We start from the raw sequence: 12,339 nt of genomic DNA, 5'->3' as shown, positions 1-12,339 counted from the left end.
CAGAAACCGAGTCAGCAGAACCAGAGACACAGATAGTAAACCAGTGACTCCCAGCTTCCTCTGGTTTCATCCATTGCTTTGAACTATTTCAACATGTTTCCATTACTTAATGTTATTGCTAACAATTTCCACCGATGGTCCATTACTTTTAGCAAACAATTTCCTTCATTTCAACTGTTTAGACCTTTCTGTCCACGTGTTAACTCATTTCTACGAACCCTCAGCATCAACACTTAGAGTTCAGGGGTTACAGCTGAATCAGTTTGGGATATACCTTCTGATAAATTTAGCAAGCCGACTCTGCATTTCAACTGCTTCTCCGTTACCTTCAGCCTATTTCAACCACTTTCCCATTACTTAATGTTACAGCTACCAATTTCCACGAACAGGCAACTCTTGCAAACTGACACCTCCTGGTTGGGCATCACTGTGGTCTACTACTACGACTGACTACTTAAAGGGAGGAACCAAACAGGAAACCAGTTTCCTTCTCTAACACCAGTTGTTTTTTTCACTGGAATTTGCTATCAGAGTGTTCAAAAACTGTTCATCTGGCCCTCTTAACATTAAATACCCAAACAAAATGATGGACTGCCAAAACCAGGCTGGAATGAACTGGAATGATCCTCCACGAGCGGGGAGAGGAATGTAACCCCGTCGGATCGGGAGAGGGAAGTCTACAGAAGAATCCCACTACATTTCTGCACAGTTAGCTTCTTATGCCCACGACATTTGAACATCTGTGGGACTGCAGATCAAAGACCAGGGAAGTTTCTTATGTGATCACATATTGATATTAGTTGGGTGCAGTATACGAGGGCTTCTGAGGAATAAATGCGGCAGGCTTGGACGGTCTACGTCCAAAGGGCAAACATTCATAGCATCAGGCCACATTGCTAATACTTGACCCCGCTCATGGAGGTTTTTCTTCGAAATTTCCATACGTGTCCTCATCCCTCTTGACATGTGACATTGTGTCTTAAAATTTCGTGGAGGTCCCAACAACGTGGAAGCAAACACCAAAACGCATGAGAGTACCGGACGACCTACGATGACTCAGGTTTGATTCAGCCGATAAGCTCATTTCTGCCTCCAGAGCAGCTTGACCTCCTTGAACTGTTCGCAGAGGTAAAACTCCAACATTCTCAGATTTTTAATAACTACTTCAGAAAGAAACATGAACCATATTAAGAGCCCAGCACTGAAACACAATGTACCACCATTCACATTCACCCACCTACGGCACAAACACGAAACTCATCACATTCAAGCCACCTGCCAAACCACTTGAAAGAAGCACAGAGACGTTCAAAGACTCACAATCAAAACTCCATCACAGATCAAACGAGAACACATTCATCAAGCTCGAGTCAATCAAGCAGCATAATTGTAACTTTGAATAATGGGAAGAGAAAACTTGACGGCTGAACCTGACCTCAGCGAGCAGCTGCTGCTAAATCCTCTTTATCGTCTGATAACCAGCACAGAAAACACTAGTCTGGATTAACCTTGACCAGCAGTGGAATGTAACGAAGTACATTCACTCAAGTACTGAGCTGAAGTACAAATTTGAGGTACACATTGTACTTCTGCACTTGCACTTTTGCACATTTCAAAGGGGAACTTTTTACTTCACTGCCTTTATCTGACAGCTTTTTTTCAAAGAAAACTTTTGAAGAGCTTAAAACATTTTGTCAGAAATCAAACTACCCGACAGTTTGTACAACTGCAGCTTCGATAATTAGTTAAACCTCAACCAACTCCAACAGGAACATCCTGCTGAGACATGAATGAGGAGACACAATGATCTAAAGACCAGAGACAAGAGGACAGCAGACACAGAGACACAATGATCTAAAGAGACCAGAGACAAGAGGACAACAGACACAGAGACACAATGATCTACAGAGACCAGAGACAAGAGGACAACAGACACAGAGACACACTGATCTAAAGAGACCAGAGACAAGAGGACAACAGACACAGGAGACACAATGATCTACAGAGACCAGAGACAAGAGGACAACAGACACAGAGACACACTGATCTAAAGAGACCAGAGACAAGAGGACAACAGACACAGAGACACAATGATCTACAGAGACCAGAGACAAGAGGACAGCAGACACAGAGACACAATGTACATAGACCAGAGACAAGAGGACAACAGACACAGAGACACAATGATCTAAAGACCAGAGACAAGAGGACAACAGACACAGGAGACACACTGATCTACAGAGACCAGAGACAAGAGGACAACAGACACAGAGACACAATGTACATAGACCAGAGACAAGAGGACAACAGACACAGAGACACAATGATCTAAAGAGACCAGAGACAAGAGGACAGCAGACACAGAGACACAATGATCTAAAGAGACCAGAGACAAGAGGACAGCAGACACAGAGACACAATGTACATAGACCAGAGACAAGAGGACAACAGACACAGAGACACAATGATCTAAAGACCAGAGACAAGAGGACAACAGACACAGGAGACACACTGATCTACAGAGACCAGAGACAAGAGGACAACAGACACAGAGACACAATGTACATAGACCAGAGACAAGAGGACAACAGACACAGAGACACAATGATCTAAAGAGACCAGAGACAAGAGGACAGCAGACACAGGAGACACTTAACTGCACTTTTAATACTTAAATAATACTGTTAATACTCATTCTTACTCAAGTACTATTTTAAATGCAGGACTTTTACTGGTAAGAGTATTTTCACAGTGTGGTATTAGTACTTCTAGGATGTGAAATCTTCCTCCATCGCTGACCTTGACTGCCAGTTTGTTAGAACTCACCACTTTTGCACAATCTGACTCAGTTCAGCCGTGAATGGCTGGGTCAGGCCTGTTGACTAGTTCATAGAGAGCCTGTTGTGTGCTTCCTACTCTGTGAACCTTCAGAGGAAAACCCATTCATTCAATCATCCATCCAGCGGATCTTTGTCTGCCTCTCAAAAGCCCTGGACACACTGGTGATGATAATGGGCAAAGAAAAGAAAAAGACCCGGACAGAAGATGAGAAAGGTTACTCTTTTGGTGCAAAGACTGAAGTAAAAAAAGATGAGTCAAAGCAGATCTGATGAGAATTAAGGACACGAAACTTCTCCTCAAAGTTCCCACTGAAAGGATTTTAATTAAATGATGCAGCTCGACTAAATGATGAAGATGGAGCTCTGTCACTACACGCCTGAATGTCAGGGGCACAGATATGGAAATACACTGAGAAAGGTAGGCGGCTCGTTTTAGCCCAAAATAATACCACCAGTTTTTACATGGATTTCCTTTGATTTCAGTTCATTTCTGAGACCCCGAATCACAATGTGGACACCACACGACGCCCAACATCCTCAGACCGCTGATTCATTTAAATTCACAACTGTTAAGAGACTTGAGACTTGCTGCTAACAGATAATCGTGACCGCAGCGAATGACGCGCTCTGTAATTTCCCTCTGTTACAGTTCAGTCTCAGCCATGTTGTAAAGCAGCTGCACACACAGACCATTTTAAAAAACGCTTGCTTATTGAGCTAACGGGGAAAATCCAAATGGTTACGATCAAACAACAACAAGCAAACACAAACAAAATAACACAAAACAGGTATACGAAAAATAAAGTATGAATTGAGTGTTTCTCGTGTTCCAGTGCGTCCTTGAAAACACTAATTCAGAGTTTTAAACAGGTGTTTCAGTTCTACTACACAAAAACATGAAGGCAGCTGTTTGTTGACTGATGGATTATCTGTCTGCAGCAAGTTTGGAGCCCCTGAAAATTGATTTTTATAGAAATTAGGAGCCAATAGGAAGGAAGGAAATCAGTGTAGAAGCTGGAGGGATGATTTAGGGTTAATGGTGGAACCAAATTAAGACTTGGCTCTGATCTAAAAATCAATCGGGCAGCAGTCATGTGTGCATGATTTGTTGTTAATGAGGTACAACATTCTTTAAAGCCTCCACATCAGGATCAGTGCTCCCACTGAACCAGCTGAATGAGCTGTATTCAGGTCATCAGAGACTGTAAAATCTTTAATAAATAGCTTCCTGGCTTGTTCTGTTTACTGAGGACTGAAGTCCTCTGTGAGACGTTTATGATGCAGCGCAGTCAGAGACAGCACAGGTGGAGATGCTGTTGGACCACTTGAAGCTTTGAAGGGCTTTGCTGCCCTCTGGTGGCCATGATGCATTAGGAAGAGATGATCTCTATCAGCTGTTTTGTTAGAAGGTGAGGCTGACTTCATTGCTGTCCTAACCTCTAATTAATTTCATTAATTTGAATGTAGGAACATATTAACCATCTGTCATGTGGACATATTAGCTATAGTGCAACATATTTGATGTACACCCTCTAATTTAACATTCAATTAATCAAACTGCCTCTGACTTACTATAATTATTATTTTTCCATAATTATGTGAGTTTGTGCTGTTGGTAAATGCAGGGAAGTACTGGAGTGGCTAAAGGGTTTTTGAAGAAATGAAATTCCAAATGTTCGGTGAATATTTGCATCGATGGATTAAAGTTCTTGAGAGAAAAGAGGCGAGTTTCTCCTTCACTGGTTCTCAGTTTGCAGCACTCCAGTGGCAATAAAAATAGAGTCACCACTTCTTGATCGTTTTCAGTGATGTTATTTTGAGCTAATGGACGATGATTTCACATCATCCAATCAACAGCAAGCATGTCAACAGTTAAAGCTGATCATAGGTCAGAGGTGATCTTTAAAAGCAACTGCAAAAAGCCAACCCAATAAAGCAGATTTGTCAGTGAGGTGTAAATATGACTTAAAAATGATCAAGACCTCATGACTCTTTATTACCACTGCAGAGTCGCCTTCTAGTGTGATGTTATTGCACTGAGCTCTGCGACAGTGCAACTGGCAACCTGACCGAGGTCCCAGACTCGCTAAATGTTCGCTGGGTTTGGTTCCAGCCCCTCACAACCCTGAGCAGGGCACATGGTTTAGAGAATGGATGAGTGCTACTGAAACAAAGTGTGAAATGATGATGAAGGTAGTGATGGTATGTTTGTCAAAGATCCTGTTCGGTGACGTTTTACCTTGCATGCATGAATTTTCTCACTTTCGCTTTTCCAGATAAAAATGAAAAAATGAAATGTGGTTTTGTTGTTGACAGATGGTGGATTAGTCATCTTTCTGATGTCCAGAACTCTTCCTGATCCCTGGGCATTTTGCAGGTGTAATGCAGCTTTTTGCCCACACGGACGGCTTTTTTACCTGCGACTGGCTCCTCTTCCTCCGACTCTCTTTCAGTGCGCTCGGAGATACTGAAGTCAGAGGACGTCTCGTTGTCGTACAGGCTTTCACCCTGCCCTGAGCCACTCTCCTCCTCCCCGCCCAGGGACCAGGGTGAGGTTGAGTTTACCGCAGGAATGGTTGGCGTTGCTGTGTCTCCTACCTCTGAGGCGATGGCACTACCGCTTTCGCTTTCAAAATAGAAGGCTGAGGAGCGTTCATCCAAATCATCAGGGCTTTGGCCGGACTCAGAGGTCGTAGATGGGGGGACGGTGTTAGTGACTTTGGTTGAATAAGGGAACGTGCTCTCTCCAGAGGCCGAGGTTTGAACCCTGTCCCACTCCTGATCTATGCCCTCCTGGGAGTCAGGGAACAGGGCTGAGCCAGAGGCACTGCTGCTAGTGTCTAACGCCTGTCCCTCTGGGGTGGGGGTGAAGGGGGAAGCTGAGGGTGAGGAAGGGAGGGCAGAGGTTTGTAGGGCGGACATCCCGTCTGATGCCGAGAACCAGGGATCCCTGGCACCAGACACTGTGGCTGCAATAGAAACGGGCAGGTCACTATAGCTGACTTGGAAAAGGTGGGAGTGTGAAGAGGATGATGAGGGAGAAATAGCGGTATAGGAGAGCAGATGATGGTCTAAGGACAGACCATTAGAACCCGCCACAGACAGAGAGCGTTGAACATCATCTATGACAACACCAGAGGCCGACAGGAAGCCAACGCTTGAGTAAAGCTCTAAGCTAGCAGAGTCCCAAGTTGAGGACGGCAGGGGTACATGAGGAGATGCATGCAACCAGGACGAGGACCCTGACGGCTCCAGAGAACAGCCACACATGGGGTCCACGTCACTAGCTAACGGAAACCCATCACCGCTGACCTCGGGAAGAAAAGACTCTATTGTGTTCCCGGTTGCATACCTTGAGTCCTCAAACCCAACTGAGAAAGAACGGGATAAGCCCGGAGTTGCACCAGTGAGGGTGAAGTCACTAGAGAGGAGAACTGAAGGCTGAAGGGTGGGGCTGAGTGACAGAGAGACCGTTGAAAGTGATGGATCCCAGGACGGTTCGACGGCGACGGTGGTGCCAGATGGATCCGGTACCATTTGTAGAGGAGGGGTACCGCTAAAACCTGAAGGATCAACTGAAGAAACCGATGAAGACGAGGACCCAGACAACAAATCGGCATTGCTATCATTATCATCAAACCCGACACCGCGGGAGACATGGTTAGTTTCCCAACCAGACAGGGGGTGCGAGGGGTGAGGGAGGTGAGGTGGTGTGGAGGCAGGGAGTGTGGGGGTTGAAGGAGAAGCTGGGTCTTTGCTAGACAGCGGTGTGGTAGCAGCATGCTGAGAGTCCGATGCAGAGGCAGACAACACAGGCCAAGACGAGGAGGGAGGGTCATGCAGGCAGGTGGAGGGGGCGACGCCAGGGTCTGCAGAGCCATCACACAGAGGGGAGGAGGCGAAGGAGGAGGAGGAAGAGGAGGAGGGGAGAACAGAGGGGCGCTCACCATTGGACAGCGGCTGTGTGGTCTGCAAGAGAACGCCACTCAACCCGACAGAGGGCGTGGTAGATGAAAAATGGGGCATGCTGGGACCTTTGGGCCTATGTGGAGCAGCTTCACTTGTGGAGGAAGGTTGGGCGGTTGAACTTTCAGCCTGGATCTCTGGAAGACCTCCGGGTCCGGTGGATACTTTTCCATCAGCGGTGGTGTCTTCATTTACAGGACGCTCCAGGCCTCGGCCCGTCTCGGCTCGGATGAAGGACGATGACGTTGTGCTGCTCATGTCACTGGTACGAGACCTCCACGTGGTTGTGGTGGTGCTGAATGAAGAAATACTTTTACCACCTTTTGTCAATGTAGGAGTAGTCGTACTAACAACAGCTTTTGTTTTTTCAGTTGAATCTTTTGGACTAATGCCTCCAAGAACGTTGGAGTATAAAGGAGTAGTGGAAGTGGAAATAAAGACTTCCTTGGTTGCTGTTGTGGAGGAAGAGGGAGCACTGCCACTGAAGTCAGCACTTCCTCTGGTTTCTGGTGACACGGTGCCCTCTGGTGGCCGTGTGGAGGTACTGTGCCGTGCCGTCTCTTCAGAATGGCTCAGGACTTCACCATCCTGAGTGGATCTGACCCAGGGAACTGGACTGGTGATAGTTTTCCTCCAACCAGACTCTGCTGTTGTGCTTCTGATGCCAGGTACAGGTAAAAGAGGCGATCCAGAAGTTGTGGTCCTCGGTGAGTTTGTAGGAATCCAGGGCAGATCATAATCCTCGGTTTGGACCGGTTCATTCCAAGAAGGATCCGTTTCATAGCTGTCCTGTTGGTGAGAGAAAGGTTTATCGACAGCGATAAATAAGTGATAGTTCTAACTACACGATGACATGCAGTGTTTGAAGAAAAATAAAAGGTTTCCTTACGTCAGTGTTAAATTCATCTGAATCTGGATCCACAGCTTTTTCTGAAAAAAGGCACAGGTTGCATCATCAGTTACAAAAAATACTGTCACATCTGAGGTAACTCTTACAAATTTCAACTCTTGACAACTTTGATCTTTATATTTCTTTTCTGTGTTTCGTTGTTTTCATGTTGGGTTTAATTTTTTGTCTTTGAGGCTGATGGCACAAAGCAGACGTGACAAAGGGTAAAACAGTCCGAAAACAGCGTGACGAGAACATCACAGAGAGGAGAGGGTGAACCCTGCGACACTGTGTTTCATCAGAGGAATAAAAGATAAACTCTGTGCAGGTCCGTTACTTTACACCTAAAACATCTACTGAAACCTGAGTGTGCTCTCTTCAAGGATGTAAATGTGTGAAATGAAAAGATGGAAGAGGGAAAGGTTGAACACACCACCTCAAGCAGCATGTCGGCTTCACGATAAACACAGAACCAAACGGTGACGAACACTGACATGCGACATATCGGACACGTTCGGGCTTTCATGCATGGAAACTTGGAACAAAAAGCATTTGCAATTAATCATTTTATCGTTTCATCCTTCTTGTAAATCCAGACGAGCCGGGAAAAGGAATTTGATCTGACAGAGTGTCTAAACTTTTTGGTTTTCAAACTCCACCCGTCTGTCACCTAAGAGGGATAAAACAAGCTCACAAACAGTTATTTGCAAATGCCACACATGTTGACCGAGCTCAGACGCACAGCACACAGCGGGCATGTCGGGGGCGGGTGGACGTTTGAGTCTTACCTGTCTGAGGCTAAGTCATACATCATGGAGACCAGATCAAACTGGTTTGTGAAGCATGAGGTGAGGTTTTACAAGTTTAATGAACTGGGTTTGAGGGAGATGACTCAGGGTTTGTCACAAAAGGGTGAGTGATGAAAATTTACATTTATCAATGGAAGCAATATTAAATGATGATGAATAAAGTCAAAATGACACGAAAAACACTTGATTTAATGCTCAAATTATCAGTTGATTCACTGATTAGTCAATCAACAGAAAGTGATTTGATAATACTGTTTAGAATTATTGGTTTTAGCTAATTATCATACAAAAAAGCCAAACATACAGAGCTTCAGAGCTGCATGTTCCTAAACTGATTTGATTGGTGCAACCGTTCTCTGTTAACTGCCATCTCTTAATTACATTATGAACTGAGGAGACAGCGAGATTATACACATATACATATATCTAAATATGTATAAACAGCAAAAATATGCAGATTTCTGAAGCTGAAACTTGCAAATGGGAAGTAATTTTTCTATATAAATACTGATTAACCAATCAGCATTATCATAGATTTAACTTTCTGTTGATGAACTAACAGTTAAACAGCTGATAATTACAGCTGTGGACCTGACAAAGTCGGGCTGCTGCAGCTCTCAGCTGACGTTAGAATCGTTATGATCAGCCTAAATCGCTGAAGCCTTTTTTTGGATACCATCATGCAATCTTGAATTTGATATTTCAAAACAGGATTTTTGTGAAATGTACAGTTTGGCCGCAGTCGGACAGTTTTCAGGCGCAGCTGAGATGGGACTATAATGTTAGCTTAGCAACATGCTAACGGTGTCATAAAAGATTCTGTCAAGTAAACCTGGAAGATGCTGCAGAAAATCACCCATTCATGCAAGCTGACACTGAAATAGGATGCAGGGGATTTTTTTCTTTGTAATAAGACTTATTAGTTTATTCAATGTAAAGTTCAGTTGAAATACAAAGACGCGACGATTGTCATTCCAATCCATGTTACACAAAATGCTGCTGCACACATGCACACATTTCTCTTACTGTGACAGGCAGAAGGAACGGACGCCACATAACGACAACCAAACAAACATGGCGACTTTGTCTCCATGTGAGACACAAGAAATGACCCTTTGACCCCGACACCAAGCACGTTCTTTCATCTTAGACATATAGAAATATATAGAGAAAGCAGATCTGAAGAGTACACAGAGAAACTTATGAAAGTTAAAAACAGAAAAAGACAAGTCAAACAACAGAAGTGCACGAGTGTGTGATCACAAAACACAAAATATATACCCAGAGTGAAGGTGAGGGAGGGCGAAGAGTGAGATGAAGAGAAGAAAAACAAAGAAATGTCTGTCCTGTCATTCAGGTTTCAGAGGGAGGACGAGTGTGATGATGGAAATGCTAATGAAAGAACAGAAATGTGGCTGGTGATAAAACATACGAGCAGAAAAGGAAACAAGCAGAAGAAGTGACTCCAACGTCAGCTCATACACGAACAGCCTGCTGCCTCATAATTCATAAATGGTCCATTATTGATATTAGCTAGGCTAGCAGTTTCCCTATGCTACCAGTCTTTGTGCTAAGCTAGGCTAAACGGCCCTGGACCTTCAGTATGTAACGGACACACAGAGATGAAACTGTCTCCGCTGACGACATGAAGATCGTCAGTTTGTGTTCAGTAGAAAGCTTTTATTACCTGGTGTCACTGTTTAATATGGAGGATCATCTCTGACAGGAAAAGAGAAAAGTTAGGAATAAAAAATAAACAAGGTGACAAATCAAAATTTGGACTGAAATTACAACATTAAGGTTCTGAAACAAATAAATAAGCCTGAGATATGGAATCAAAGCCATTTCACTCAGTGCCCTCTGGTGGCCGTGTGGGGGTACTAGCGGCGTGCTGTCCAAAGAATTTGACTTAAAAAAGTCCAAAACTTGCCATCTCATAAATTTGACTTAGAATCTGATAATTCTTATTTTAGAAAGTCATCATTTTTATTTTTGTCATTGCTAACGTTTCCTCATTTTTCCTGTCAGGAATGGGCTCTGAAGTCAATGAACTCGTTTTACGTCTTCCAACCAAAGAAAAGAAAAATTCGCAGCTGACTGAAAAATATCTGTACGGTTCATCTGCCCAACTCTACGCTTGTTCTCGGGCACGGTCGCTCTTACCGGGGTCGTCGACGGGCATGACGACCTTCTGCAGGTCGCTCACACGTCCGTACAGACCGTTGGTGCAGACCGCCACCACCTGGACCACGTAGCTGGTGTTGGCTAGCAGGTCGTCCAGTATCGCCCCCTGGTGGAGGGAGACAGCGGGACGTCAGCGTTGAAGAACCAGGATGACGATGAGGATCAGTGAACTGCATTTACATCCACGTCAACCATTTTCAAAACCATAGCATCAGTTTTTAGTTGATTTCTATGAACTTCAACTTGGAAGAACTTGGAACTGAAGTTACTTCTTCATGTCGTAAACCGCTAACACAGACGTTAAATTTACTGATTTTTATGTCGTGATTTGGTTGGAGCTGTATGTTTTAATAAAGTGTTGGTGGATTTTGTACAGAAACATCTGGTTTAAAGGTTTAGAGGCTGGTGCTTTTAGATGGAAAATGCATTACAGACAATATGAGCTTGAAGACTCTTTCTCACCACATCCTGGTCTCCGTCGGTCAGGTACACAGAGGGTGCGGCGTCTTCTGCATCGGCCAGTCGGTAGCTGACCGAGTACTTCTCGATGCTGGCGTCGTACACCGCCCGCGGCCGCTCCCACGTCACCAGCAGGCTGCTGAGGTTGTGAGGCGCCGCCTGGATGTTCTCCGGCTCCGAACTGCACACTGACACAAGGAGGCGGACGAGAATACACTCAGAAAGAGCTGAACACCTTCCAAATGAACCCACCACCCAACCCCTCACGTCCACAAAGAACTGCTGACGGTGACAGAAGTGTTACCCATGTCACCCCACGACTTGATGGCGAAAGGCTTCTTAGACTTGATTGTGGTACTGTGACTACTTTGTGGTAGTAAACAGAGACCCCCTAACCCTAACCCTGACCCCAAATACAGAACAAGGACTCAACAAAGAAAATTCTTTAAAAACACAAACAAATAAGACTTTAATAACAGTTAGAAACCAAATGAGGTTGACGGGCTCTTGAAGTAGTTCCTGTTTTTAAGAGTCGTCTCTGATTCTGGGTCAGATTAGAGCAGCAGAGATAATGCAGATGACAGACACTCTGTGGATTAACACAGATTAAAGGAGGTTGAGGATCGATGACAATAGGCAGGAGGAGGCTCCATCTCTACAAACACCGACACAGTTCATCCTCTACTCTGCATAAACCTCCACTCTCACCGGCTTTGACCTCTGACCCCTGACCTTTATCCTCTTTGAGGGATCAGAGTGAAAATGTCACATTACGTGTCAGAGCTGCTGCATTAAAATCTGTGGTGAACACACACACAAACAAACCAATCAGAGACGTACGTTCCCACTCAGGAAAACACAAACGGGGACAAAGACCAGTTTTAGAGGGAGCTGACGTCTGAGGCGGTCAGGCTTCAACCACTAGAGGGCAGAGTGAGCCAGAGAACACATGAGGGCGTCATTCATCCGTTACACTGACACTGCTGACAAGTCTTAAAATATCCCCTTAAGATCAAGTGAAGGTCACAATCATCATCATCATCATCATCATCATCATCATCAGTTGGTCTTTAAATACAGACTCATACAGCCTCACTCAGATTCAGACAAACAGACAAACACAGTAATATTTCAACTTACTAACTTCCTAAGGTCTCCATTTTGGTTCTCCCTCATCAGGAGTGACAGAGTG

The 12,339-nt window shown here is 44.6% G+C and overlaps 1 protein-coding gene across 5 annotated transcripts in view; it reads right to left on the bottom strand.

Moving 5' to 3' along the window:
* The window catches only part of ptprz1a (protein tyrosine phosphatase receptor type Z1a), a 69,595-nt gene that overhangs the window by 17,433 nt on the left and 39,823 nt on the right, over positions 1-12,339 (bottom strand). For 2 of the 5 annotated variants that reach the window (XM_076732318.1, XM_076732319.1), the window contains exons 9-12: positions 11,151-11,335; positions 10,668-10,794; positions 7,696-7,736; positions 5,258-7,595 (exon numbers count right to left, since the gene is read on the bottom strand). In XM_076732318.1, coding sequence (XP_076588433.1) covers positions 5,258-7,595; positions 7,696-7,736; positions 10,668-10,794; positions 11,151-11,335 — 2,691 coding nt within the window. The remainder of the gene's footprint in view (positions 1-5,257; positions 7,596-7,695; positions 7,737-10,667; positions 10,795-11,150; positions 11,336-12,339) is intronic. The other 3 variants (XM_076732321.1, XM_076732322.1, XM_076732320.1) reach the window with 2 other exon arrangements.

The sequence above is a fragment of the Chaetodon auriga genome, chromosome 6 (genome assembly GCF_051107435.1).
Source record: "Chaetodon auriga isolate fChaAug3 chromosome 6, fChaAug3.hap1, whole genome shotgun sequence".
NCBI lineage: Eukaryota > Metazoa > Chordata > Actinopteri > Chaetodontiformes > Chaetodontidae > Chaetodon > Chaetodon auriga.
This window is presented reverse-complemented; position numbering and strand designations above follow the sequence as displayed.